Raw genomic sequence first — 13,661 nt, 5'->3', positions numbered from 1 at the left:
GAGACTAGCAAAAGATGAAAAGTTCAGCTTTAGCAGCTCAAAAATTCATGTCTGAGAATGTGTATTAAAAAAATCCATGCATGATAAAGGCACAGTGTTTTTCAATAGGAATTTGCTTGAAAGTTCTGGTTGGAGATTTCATATCCTCCCATTTATTCCCAGCCCCATCAGCCCAGACCAGATGAATGGCTGCCTGTACAATGACTGTCTCTGCCCTGTACAAGAGAGCTGCTTTGCCTGGTACCAGATACAATCCCATCAATGCTACACACCCTCTTTCAATACTTACATCTGTCACTTTGCTCATGAAATTCTTCCTTTGGGGCAATTTTAATATCATATTTCTTATTGGTAGTGTCAGACTTGATCTCACAGATTTTGATTAATTTGTAACTCTTTTCGAAACTCCTGTGCCCTTACTCTATGGAAAAATTAAGGTCTCATCTATGTTGACGAGGGAAGAGGAGAGGTGGTCTCTTTGAAAGAATAGTTTTCAGGAATGGAATAAAAAAAGGCTTCTGAAAACATAGAAAAAATATAATGGATGGAGAAAGGATATTTAGAACATTATAAGATATATCAAATGAGGAGTGATTGACAGATTACCTCATTGATTAGATAAGGATTAGCTAGTAGTTCTTCTAGTAAAATGTTGTTCATATGAATGTTTATATTTGTATCTTCAAGATACTAGGATATACACGCATATCGGAGCGCACATAGTTGAGATGGATAAAGCTCATGTGTCCCAGTATTTCACTGCGCTTTCCTAATGCAAAATATCCCTGTATTTCACTAAGTGCATAAAAGTATTCTCATTAATTACTTAAGTGTTGCTTCAGAGGGACTTGCCAGGTCTTGAAAAACTCATATTTCTGAAGCTGTTTTGTTTTTCCAAATAGTGTATGTTTTGTGTTCTCTTCCTATTGTCAAGAATTCCAGTCTCAGGCAGGACTCACCCTTGGTGAGGAAATAAGCAAAAATCCTTTCCTGCTGTACATTTGGATAAGAAATTAGAAGTATAAATTTAAAACTGCTGCCCTTGTTTCTCAAATGGAGAAGGAAGTTAGCTCTTTCTTGTTTAAGACAAGATGAAAGGGTCAGTGGCCTGTACCCCTGCAGAAATCAAGGAATGCCAGTCACAGGAAAAGTGATGCTATGTATGCCACTTCATTGTCTTTCCCTCAATTGTTTTTCATTCTTACAGAGTGATAAGATTTTCCCTTGTTTCCCAAGCCGGTTCATTTGTCAGCCTTTCTCCAGAAAAGGTTACTATACTGGAGCAGGAGAAAGGTGATGTCTTCTGACAGATGGGTACTATTGTGAACACATATGCCTTATTTCCTTGAGTAATGCATGTCACTTTTGTAATGCTATTCAGACAACCTATCTTTCATGAATTAAGGAAAACACTAAATGAAAAAAGCCAATTTTTCCTATTTCACTAAGGAATTTATAGCATTTTTGATGGAGTTGTGCGGCCTGGCACTCACTAATGCCTTTCACTTCTCCATCTTACAAGTAGCCTATCAGTTTATCAGATTGTGTTTTGGTGCAGGGCACATGGACCAGATGCAGGGCTGATGGCAGAAGGCAACCGTCCTGCTGAGCTGACCCAATCCCAGATGCTTCACATTGCACAGCAGATTGCTTCTGGTATGGTTTACCTGGCATCACAGCACTTTGTGCATCGGGATCTTGCTACCCGGAATTGTCTGGTTGGTGAAAACCTACTGGTGAAGATTGGGGATTTTGGGATGTCTAGAGATGTGTACAGCACAGACTACTACCGGGTAAGTGAACTGCTGTAAGAAGAAATAAGTCTTGTTCACATTGGTGACAATGTTACCACATTGGTGTGACTGATTCTGCTTTTATACTTAACCATCTCCCTGTCAGGTAATTTAGAGCCTGGCATATGGAGAGCCTGGTTCTGAATTCCAAGGTTTTGGAAAACTTGGAGATTTAATCAGACTAGTTTGTCAAGTTTCGTTGTTTATATATGTTGGGTTTAACTACTAAATCACAGAAAGGTCTTTTTCTCTGGGCAAAAATTTTGCATACTTTCTTGGCCTAAGGAAAGAAAAAGAAGCAGATAAAAAGGAAGAGTGGGTAATCAAATTTGGCCCAACACTTTCAAGTTATTAAAATATGTTCTGAAATACTGCTAAGAAAAATGGAAATGGTAACTTCGGGGAGCAGTTGTATAATGTAGCAGTTAACCAGAAGAAAAATAAGTGCTGGACAGTAGCAGTGACCAGTTATTTTACTCAAGAAGAGATTAAATAAGAAGATGTTGCATACTCAGCACCAGAAAGCTTTTCCTGCCTTAAGCCAGGGCTTTAGTCCTGCTTCTTAATGTTGGAGTGTTGTTCTGCAGAGACTAAGAGTATCCCATTGCTCTTTTTCATTCTGACTATTTTCCCTGAGCTTGGTTGCCATAAAGTGATATCTGAATTTTGCAAAGACCTTCTGAGATTACTGGGATAAAAAAATAGTATGCATTAATGTTGTTGTTGATGTAGTCTTTGTGCTTTGTGGTAAGTCATGTAGTTGACACCATTTGCTGTTTGTTATCACATTTGTAATTTTGTGACTGGAACTGAACCTTCCAGGTGTTTGTGGCTTGGGGAAGGCAATCCATGACCAAAGTGATAATTTACAAACCCTAGGGTTTATCCAGTAAGATAAACCCATCATCTTTAAGCACATGTTTTGTATCTGCCTCTCTATTCCTTATTTCTTATTCTTTTTTGGTTATTATTTCTTAGCCACATGATTTGGATTGTGTTAATAAAGGAAAACATCACCTCACCATCAGTATTGGTGGGATGCCTGGGTGGAGACTGTCTCTACATCTGGCAGAGGCTGGACAGGGTAGAGGAAGCTACACTTTTGAAAATTATTGTTGAATGCTGATTCTCTTAAAAGCTCATAAGTAACAGGCTCTTCTGTTAATTTTCTTTCCTTTCAAAGACAAACCTAGTATTTAGTAAACATATGATCCAAATTCCTCTTATATACTCTTATTTTGGAAACCAGCACTTTGAATTATTTGATCAACATAAAGCAAGAATGACTGCACCTCAGAGCCTGAAAAAATATACAGGATGGTAATAAATTCCTCTGTGTTTTAAAGGACACCAGTGAGCAGAATCCTTGATTTTGCATATTGGATTTTTGCACCACTTGTTGGGACTGAAGTTGTGTCCGTGTTCCATACTTCAGTGCTTACCAAGTTTGTCATTACACGTAAGAATTAAGGTATATGCAAAAAATGTGCTTCCAAAGGTTGTTACAGTCAGTCAGAGACAGCATTTTTTAACATATGCTTTGCTTATTTTTGGAAAAAACATAGTAACTCCCCCTGCTACACAAAAACTAATTTCAGAAAGGAGTAGAAGCTCAATAGTTACATGGCTTTCCTGGAGACAACTGAGGCCTGGCTAAGGCATGTGATGGTGTATGGATTCTGGTATCAGTGTACCAGCTCATGTACCTCTGGGTTTAATCCTTGAGTCTTGCACATGAGTATTCAAGCAAAACTTCTGCACACTGAAATACAAATTTAAAACAACACCCATGATCTGGAAACTGCAGGAGTCCAGGAATTTCTGGGCAACATGGATAGTCCTTGAGCACCTCTCAAAGGACCTAATTTAATGGGTACATTGTATTTCCTGCTGTCTCTCATACAGAATCACTCTTCTTTCCTTCTTCTCTCCCTTGTCTTCACTTATTTTTGAGGTGAAGGAGGGTTTCTGCAAGGTCCAGGGTATAATGAAGGAGAAGAAAAAGGAAATAGTGTGAAGAGGATGCAATCACTGATGTCAGAGAGGGAACAAAAAAGGTGGGAAAGGAAATTGTAGAGAGGTGTTAGTAAAAGACAGAAATGTGAATGAAGAGAGAAAGCAGTAAACAAGTGTCAAAGAGGATGATGTAAAATAAATAGCATGGCCCCATCCAAAATGGTGGCATAAGTTTGCAGAGTGATGGGTGGATATGAAACTTCAAGTTGGGAAGTTGCTCGTTCTACACAGTAAGAAAAATAAGGATAAATTCTCTGGTGCCTCATATTCCAGCTGGTTTCTAATTAGTGGAGAGGAGGGAACAGAACCACAGCCTGCTATGCCACCATATTTCACAGCGGATAAAAGTTGGAAGTACCAGTTGAGCCTGTGAAGTTTTGGCCTGCCATTTCTGGGACATATCTTGGCTGGTCAGAAGATGGCCATGAAAAACTCAAGGCAATTATGAATTCCCAGATGGTTGCCTGGAGAACTGCATCCTTGGCAGGCCTAAGTCAGCGATAGCACTGGAATGGCACTGACGTACCATACCTAATTGCTTATAGCAGGCTAAGCCTTTTTAACTGCTCAGGCTTAATCACTCACAGAGGAGTAAATCATCCCCCACCCTGACAGCTTTATCTGATGCTCATTGGAGAGATTTACACAATTCCAAAGAGTTCTGCAAAAAACGGTTTGTCATTTGTGGGTTTTAATACACTGGAATTTTTTTTTTTTTGGACCTCACCACTCAGTCATGATGTTAGATTGCCTAAGATGATTATTTATAGCATGCTTCTGTAAGATAAGGATGATCCCAAGTCATTGTGCACTGTTAGATTTTTAATGCCATTCTGCATTGAATCAGTTCAGCTGTTAAGAGATGCTTCAGGGAAGAGGGGGAGAGAAGTAACCCTTGGACTGGGAATACATGTGATGTGTGGCCCTGATTGCACAAGCTTTTCTTTCTTCTCCCCCTTTCTTTTTTCCTCTCTTTTTCATCGTGTGGTAATCTTGTAGGTGGGGGAAGTCCTGATGTACATGCTAGCATCCAATGTAACAGCAATTGGTTTTGATAGTCAGACCAGATGAGCCCAGGGACATGAAGAAACTGCAATGGCTTTTCTTACCCAGAGGTTCTCTACACCCCAGGCCAAAATTAAACAGCTGACAAGTAATTGGTTTGGTCTGTGAGCCAAACAGCTCCAGCAGCACTGCTGCACTGCAATCCTTATAGCACAAAAGGTCCTTTCACAAAGTTATTTACTTCCAGAGCTCAGGTCTCAAGTTTATTTGGGGCTTTTATTTGTTTTGTTCATATCTGGGGCTTGTTGCCTGATTTCCTACCTCCACAGGTCAGGGTTTCCTATCTTACTCTAAGATATCCAGCTAATGCTTTAAAGTAGCTTTCACTGCTTTTAAGTGTTGACACTGAAGACTGGGAAGAACTACACCATTGTTATTTGTTCTTGCATTCAGAGATAATATATCAGGGAGGGCCTTTTTAGGCTTCCAGTTCAGGTTTATAAGTGATTGCTTAAAATAATTTCAGCATTTCTTGATTATAAGCAAAAAGCTTGAAAAAAAGTAGAAGTTGTCTTATCCCAGTACTTGGAAAAACTTAATGTTTTACGCTTTAAATATCCAGCCTGGTCAGCCAACTACAGGCTTGAGCCAAGGTTTTGGATGAAACTGTGATCTCACCAGACTAAGCAAGAGCTTTACGGTTAACCTCATTAGGACCAGAGTTTCACTCTTCTCTATTTTTATGCTTGTCCAGTACAGGACAGACATTCTGTTTCTTATTTAGATTTATGGAGCTCAGTTTTGTAATCCCTATTTAGCTATTGTATAACCTACTTGCATTTATGTAACAGCACAAGAACAGTGGAGAAAATATGGGCTTCTTTTCTCAGCTTGCACAAACCAACTCAAAACTTTGTCAAAAGACTGGGCCTAGTGAGGTTTTTGTCTTCCTTTAGGCTCAATTTGCCCTAAAATTACAGAGAGGTTCACAAATTAGTTTCCTTCACTTCTTGCACAGATCAGGTAGACAACTAAGAGGATGTTTCAGTATAAATTTCAGTGACTCCATTTCTCTTTAAAATCTTCTCCACATTTTGTACTGTTTCACCATTTAAAGAGAGCATAACATGTCAGATTGGAAGAAGAGACATAGGTTACAAGCAGCAAGAGCAGCAAGGAGCAGCAAGAACCTAAGACCTCATCACGCTGCAGGGAAAACACCAACACTCACCAGCATTTAGCCCCTTCCATATCAGACACCAAGCCCCATAAAAATTCTAGTCTGCCAGGGAAAAAGAGAATATTTCAACAGTGTCCTAAGCAGCTAAAGAGAAACTGTGCTTGGCAAAAGTTCCTGAGAGACCTTAGGAAGCTGGTCACACCTGACACATGGAAAGATGTGACAACAATCCACACTAGACATTTTTGTGAAGATCACCTTCTGAACTGGCAAACTGCAGAAAACTATGTGGACCCGAGCCAGCTGCACCAGCCTGTGGCGTAACTTGCTTTTGGTGATGCTCCTCAGAGCACATCTGGCCATGTTGCCTGTCCTCAGCACTTTAGAGCAGTGTGGGAACTAAAGATGATCCAGAATCAAGTCATATGACAAGAGGGAAAACAAAAAGGCAGCTCCTGAGGAAAGATTTTAGTTGAATAAATAAATGAGGTGCAGACTGTGAAATGCTCACAAGCTTCCTCTGAAATACCTCTCATGCATAGGACTGGTTTCTGAAGGCTGGATTTCTAACTCCTGAATCACTCCTGTCCCATCACAAAGCCCCTTCTCTCAAAGTGGATGCTGCAAATAAATAGAATCCTATGTTGCCAGTGCTTTTTCCTGAAGGCTGCACAGCAGCTTCTCTCTCCTAACAGCTGCATTTTTTTTCAATCCAGCAACCTGAATTAAGTAATGAAAAATAGACATCTACTTGATCACATTACTCTACTCTTTTTCCAGCCTTTAAATCTCAATTGTATTTGGAGAAATTACTCCTGTCCTCTACCAGACTGTTTTAGAGGGTTAAAGAAGGCCTATTGTAAGGAAAAATATCTTCATTTTTTTTTCCCCTTCGCAGTGGCCACCTCCAATGACTTTCAGTGTGCAAAAAAGCAATTTTTGTATCTCTTTCTGGAACAGACGTTGTTGAAACTGTGAGAGGTATTTTCCAAATCAGATTTTTCCCTTTCTTGGGTTAGAGGTACCTCCCGCCCTCTAATGAAAACGTGCTGCATACTACATCTAAACTCACATAGCCTGTGTCATTGGCACATGTTTACGGTATTGTCAGACAATGCCCTGGGCCACTCTCATTCCTAGTCCTTCCAAATGAAGAACATCCCTTTATTTTTCTAAGTTTTTGGTTTCAGTCCCTCAGCGAACGACTTTGCAATTCATACTGGCACATTTTGTACCTCTAGTGGTTGAGAAAGACTGTTGTTTCTCTCTTGGATTCTTTTATTTCTTTGGGGGCTGGGTTGTTTAGTTTAGTTTTGTTTGTTTGGTTGGTTGGTTGGTTGGTTGGGTTTTTTTTCAATTAGAATTCAGGTCTTGTGTGAATTGGTGTAAAAGAACTAAAAGAAACTGAATCAGGGTACCAAAAAGTAAACAGCTGATGAAGAAAGGTTTGTAAGGAAGTTTCCTAGATTTTTAGACCTTTGCTTCCTAATGTTTCCTTGATAATTTATATTTAATGCAAACATTAAGTGTTCTGCAATGTTTGTCTTTTTAAAAAATAGAGTTCCCATGCACTTTCAGTTAAGACAGGAGAAGTTATTAAACTCCTTAACCTCCCAGACTTCAGAAAAACTAATGGTTACACAATTTGCCATTCCAGGCCTATTATAAAACTACACAGATTTTGGACCTTCTTGTTACATAAAAAACGTGAACAGCACTTTTGAGAAACCATTTTGACATTTGTGAGTGTTAAAGTCCTCACCAAACAGTTCTTATTCTGATTTTGCTGTTCCTTAGCATGGCAAAAATAACAGTTTGAAGAACAGTGAAATAATATCAGAATTAAAGGAGTGAAAGAGCACCTTGCCCACTGCCCATACTCTCCCTTCATGTATGAATCTAATGTTGTAGAGTACTGTATTTCTGGAAACTGCATGATATACTTTTCTGGTGATACTCTATGAAATATTTTCCAAAAGATAAGGCTAGTAAAATAATCACCAGAGAGTGATCTTGCTTAAGCTATTTCCAGTACCTAATGCTGATTTGCAAGGAGAATTAATGCATGACAGCAAGGGACTAAAAAAAGAAAAGGCCGGTTTATAATTATTTGGGCTGTAACTAGCCAGGCAAACACCATGATATAAATGTTTACAGTGAGGAACAAGTGTCTGTCTATTCTGAGAGGCCAATAGCAGCAAACACCTGCAGGTCTCAGCTGTCACTACAGAGATGAATACCTGTGTGTGGGAGTTTGGAGGAGGCTGCACTAAAGAAAACAAGAAAGAGTTACTGGGAAGTCAAGCAGCTTGTCAAGGCATTCTTGTAGGTGTTTGTATTGAATTGTCACAGTTTGAAGGCACAGTTTGAAGGCTTTTTATTAGCTGCTATTTTTGCATCCATTGCTCAAAAGGAAATTATCTGCTTCCCTACATGGACTTCTCGGCTTTCCTCCTCCGTCAGAGGCTCATTGCATCATGTGTAGTGCTGGGGAGGACAGAGGGTTCCAGCAGCCTTGGAGGACGTGCACAGATGATTTCATGCAACTGGAAACAATACAAGTATAGGCCAGCTTGAGAGATGCAAATCCACAGTAGCTGCCTTAAAGTCAGTGCAGTAGCTCTGAACTTAAAGAAACATAATCACAAGCAGAATTAGGTCTAATGATTTTAAAAGTTTTCCTAAAAGTCTCTGCAATGTCAGCATTTAGAAACTGGTATGCACCAGGACATGGCTGATGGCAAAGGATGAGCACCATGGCTTGATACCTGTTGCTACTTGCCCGTGCCAGAGTATATTCTGTGCTGTGCAGGAGGCATGGTCTGTCCCCAGCTTTTACTTACTTACACAACTACTGGTTTGATTCCTGGTTTTGTCTGAAATTACAGCTGTTTAACTTCCTCAGTTCTTCACAGAAACCTAATTTCAGCTTTGTCTTAAGCAAGAACAAGTTCCAACTTCTTTGGTACAGCTGTAGATGTAGTCACTTCCTAAGCGAAGTTTTTTTTCATCATCTTCACATCAGGGTTATTGGTCCTACTTGCACCTCTGTTTCCATCTGTTTTCACCAACACAGATACTAGGAGGGGAGTCCAAGAAAATTTTCCTTATTAGTGTTAGAAGAAGGAACATCAGATGTCCAACATGTGTAGTGTGCTGCATTTAACAAGTCAGTTCTTATTAAACTCTGCCTTGCAGGGTTAATGACAGGTCGGTAATACAGAAAATCAGACTTTTAACTGGGGGATTGTGACATATTTCACTTGGCCAGATTTAATCCCCCTTTTGCTTTAAATATGCAAATGAAAGACAGCTTCATGGCTCCTGGGGTACATTCTCCTTCAGTCTGTGAGATCAAAGATTGTAAAGAGGGCAGAAACAAAAACCCAATAGATAGGTTGAAAAATTAAGCTGATTAAAAGACAGAGTAAAACAAAGTGACCTTGTGCTGTGACCAGTTGCTTGATTACCCGTTGAATTTCAGTGCCTAATTTTTCCTTTGTAAATCCACCACCATTAGATCTATACCAACATAGTTCTCATACAGCATATCAAGAAATAAGTTCACCTTGAGGAAAAAAGTTCAAGCCAGCAGGCAGTACCTAGAAACATACGTTATCTTGTTGAACTACATTATAGCTAAAAGTGTTGAATATGTGTCAATCAAACTATTAAAGTGTTTTGAAATTTTGAAATGGAAATTTTTTCTCTATTTGCTTCTGTTAAAAGCTTTGAAAATTCAGTATTTTGTTCCATACTGGCTATGGAACATGTATTACAGTTTTCAAGGGGCTGAAAGTTTTGGATTTCCCACCCTATTGTTATAGCATTTTAATGGAGTGTTTTTCAGCTGGTTACTCCTAGAGTATGCAGTCGGTAAGAGCCATAGGATCCACATGCACGCCTATAGGATAACAGGAAGTTTACACAGTCATCGTCACCAGTGGCTGACACAAGCTTTTCTGTCGAGGGGCTCTTAGCACAGATGTTCATTAACTTTAAAAGTCCTTTTAAAATTATACATAAAAAACTGAATCATTCTCAAAAATAACCACACATATGGATATAAATTGCAGGAAAGCAATGATTCACACATTGAAATTAGCCTTAGGAACTGCAATTTGGAGAGCTTTGCAGAACTCTGATCGTAATCGCCTCATTCCATTAAGCAGCAGCAAAGCTGTACAAAGCTATTTTTTGCAGGTGCTGAAACGGTTTAACTGTTGTCTAGATGATTAGTGCATAAGTGTGCCATGTCCTCAATCCCAGCCTTGTTCACAATTCGCTGGACTGTACTTGGAATATTGGTGGAGGCTATTTCCATTGACTTTATATTAGAGGCAATGTTTTGTACAGGGTATTAGAAAGTGAAAAGTTTTTTTCAACTTTTTCTAGGCATAGAAAGAGAATTTATTAAGTAATTTATGTTGTTTTTCTTCCTGGCTAGTTCTTTGTGCAGACTAATAATGCCTTTTAGTAATCATGGGGAGAAACCTTGTGTAAATATCTGGAGATACTGTTCTGCAGTGCTAGAGATTGTCACTTTTGGCAGGCAGTTTGCAAATCAATTTACAGAATTCCAAAGGTTAGCAGCTGAAACTGTTGACTTTTTGATGTGTGATGTGCACAGTGTGAGGGAAAGATGATGTGGGAACAAAATCAGTAAAGGATCTCTGGGAGCACAGTCGGATACTGGAATGGCATCTCCTGGTCCCCCGGGTGCTGCAGAGCACTGGCGCGATCTGTGCGGCCGCCACTGCCCCCGCTGATGGTGGCGACAGCTCAGAAAGGCCACCCAGAGGGAGCAGCCCTTGAACGGGAATTCTCCTTTGATGTCTGGTCACTGAATCAGCTCCCTGCAGAGCCTTTGCAGGCTTCCAGCTGGAAGGTTTTCTTATGCAAATGGCCTCTCTCCTTGCACTAAAGAAAGCAGTTGCTAGGCAGTTTTCCTAAATATGCATTTTTTACCCAGGGCTTGACGAACAATCCGCACTCTTTTGGCCCACAGAACTCAGGAAGCTCGGGAAGGAAGAACTAGACAATTAGACTATGAAGTGGTACGTGTACCAGGATGGATCAAGAGGATGAGAGGACAACACCAGCTAGTAATAGAGACGAGGCTACAAATCTGGGTCTCTGCAGAGTCATCTGTGCATAGCAAAGAGATACTGATGGTGATGGAAATGGGGAAGAACTGTGTGGCGCTGCAGATCATTTCTGTCTTCACTGCTCTCAGGGTCTTTTTCTGTCCAATGGAACACGTGTCCACTCTAACACAGAGTGGAAGGGAAGTCAGTAGTAAAGATTTAATCAGAGGCTGTTAGCATCAGTGGCAGAGAACATGCAGTCAGAGAATCTGTGGTTACCTATGGAGCTGTAACACGTATGCCTTTGTGAAATGTTTTCAATACTTGATGTCATGAACAGTGGTTAAGTTTTTGACATCTTGTCAGGAACAGCTCTCCAAGCTTCCCAGAAGGTGAGGACTCCAGAAATAAACTGATACTGCATCTTACAGTCTTGGGAACTTTGTAATTAGACTTCAGAGATAATTTGGCTTTGAATTAATCTTGTCTTACAAAAAATGGAGCCAAAACGTATATAAAACTCCGTCAAGCTTCTAGCTGTGTCCTATCCTTAGGAAGAGATGAAGGCCTGATTTAAGGTGTGTGACGGGACATGTGTCTTTGTCTTGGTTTGAAAGACAGGTGTTTGCTAAGGAAAGCAGAAGCTTCCCTTTGGACTGAAAAGAAAATGTGATCCTTCCGATTATTATGATTTTGAAATTAAGGGAGCTCTCAGGCAAAGATATGTGGGTAGGAATAACAGTTCTTTACTAGTATAACTAACAAGACAAGCTAGAACAACAACAGCTATGAATTTAGCCACAAACAGAACAGTAACTCAGTCCCAGTGTTTTTTGGCTGCAGGCACCTTTTCCCTGAGCTGCAGTTCCCGGTGCTGGGGGTGGGCAGGTTCCGCAGAGCTGCAGGAGGGCTGGGGGTGATGGCAGAGCTGTCCCAGGGGGAGAGAGAGATGGAGAGAGAGCCCTCTGCTCACGGTGTGGGTCCTGCTGCTCAGCAGAGTGCTGGATGGTGGCAGGTTACAGCGAGAAGGCAGCAGGGCAGGGTCCAACAGCAGTGAGGATGGCTCCTGATGCTGGGATGGCAGCAATGGGATGAGGGATGAGGCGGCGATCGTCCTTCTTGTCCGAACTCCGCGGGAGAAATGGGCCGAGGCCCAGCCTTCCGCTTCCTCTTCTGGATGTTTGAATCTCACGGGGTTTCCCTCTTCTCTCTCTCTCTTCTCTCCCCCCCACCCCACCTTGTCACCAGGGCCCAGTCAACAGGTATCTTAGCATGACAATGGGGAAAATTCCACAGAGGGAAAAGGGAGAGAACCAACCCCCAACATTATCCACCCCGAATTTTCCCATACCATCATGCTACATCAAATTAAAATCTTCAAATTATAGACATCCATACAGTTACAGATACAGACACATTATCATAGGAAGTTCACCCTAAAACAAAGTATCCTTGGGGTATGCATCGGGTCTTTCCATCCCTTTGCATGATCCACCAGGTACACCCTGGCCCTTGAGTAAAAACCACCCCCCGAATTGGATTGTCTTTGCTGGAGGCAGAGTTCACCCAAACAGTTTTTCCTAGCATACCTCTCATGTGCACCACTGGAACCTTGTCCCCATCTGGTGTTCTCAAGGGCTCAGACTGGGCAGGTCCTGCTCAATCAGTGGAACCTCGGGTGTTCACTAACCATGTGGCCTTTGGTAGATTCATCTCCCAGTTCTTGAAAGTCCCCCCCCACCCAGTGCCTTCAAGGTGGTTTTAAGCAGTCCACTGCACCGTTCCACTTTCCCAGCCGCTGGTGTGTGATAAGGAATGTGGTACACCCACTCGATGCTGTGTTCTCTGGCCCAGGTGCTTATGAGGCTGTTCTTGAAATGAGTCCCATTGTCTGACTCAATTCTCTCAGGGGTACCATGTCTCCAAAGGACTTGTTTTTCCAGGCCCAGGATGGTGTTGCAGGCAGTGGCGTGAGGCACAGGGTAGGTCTCCATCCATCCAGTGGTGGCTTCCACCATGGTCAGCACGTAGCTCTTGCCTTGGCGTGTCTGAGGCAGTGTGATGTAGTCAATCTGCCAGGCCTCCCCATACTTATATTTGGACCACCGCCCCCCATACCAGAGGGGCTTCACTTGCTTGGCTTGCTTGATGGCAGCACACGTCTCACAGTCATGGATAACCTGGGAAATGCTGTCCATGGTGAGATACACCCCTCGGTCTCATGCCCACTTATAGGTAGCATCTCTGCCCTGATGACCTGAAGCATCGTGGGTCCATCGAGCCAGGAACAATTCTCCCTTGTGTTGCCAGTCTAAGTCTATCTGTGACACCTCTATCCTTGCAGCCTGATCTACTTGCTCATTGTGTTGGTGCTCCTCATTAGCCCGACTCTTGGGGACATGGGCATCTACATGACGGACTTTTACGGGTAACTTCTCTACCTGAGTGGCAATGTCTTTCCGCTCATCAGCAGCCCAGATTGGTTTTCCCCTACGTTGCCAGTTAGCTTTTTTCCATCTTTCCAGCCAGCCCCACAGAGCATTGGCTACTATCCATGAATCAGTGTAAAGGTAAAGCTTT

At 41.6% G+C, this 13,661-nt stretch overlaps 1 protein-coding gene across 3 annotated transcripts in view; it reads left to right on the top strand.

Moving 5' to 3' along the window:
• The window catches only part of NTRK2 (neurotrophic receptor tyrosine kinase 2), a 201,623-nt gene that overhangs the window by 155,612 nt on the left and 32,350 nt on the right, over window positions 1-13,661 (top strand). For all 3 annotated transcript variants that reach the window (XM_062514087.1, XM_062514086.1, XM_062514085.1), the window contains one exon: window positions 1,559-1,793. In XM_062514087.1, coding sequence (XP_062370071.1) covers window positions 1,559-1,793 — 235 coding nt within the window. The remainder of the gene's footprint in view (window positions 1-1,558; window positions 1,794-13,661) is intronic.

This window comes from Cinclus cinclus, chromosome Z (assembly GCF_963662255.1).
Source record: "Cinclus cinclus chromosome Z, bCinCin1.1, whole genome shotgun sequence".
Taxonomy (NCBI): domain Eukaryota; kingdom Metazoa; phylum Chordata; class Aves; order Passeriformes; family Cinclidae; genus Cinclus; species Cinclus cinclus.
This window is presented reverse-complemented; position numbering and strand designations above follow the sequence as displayed.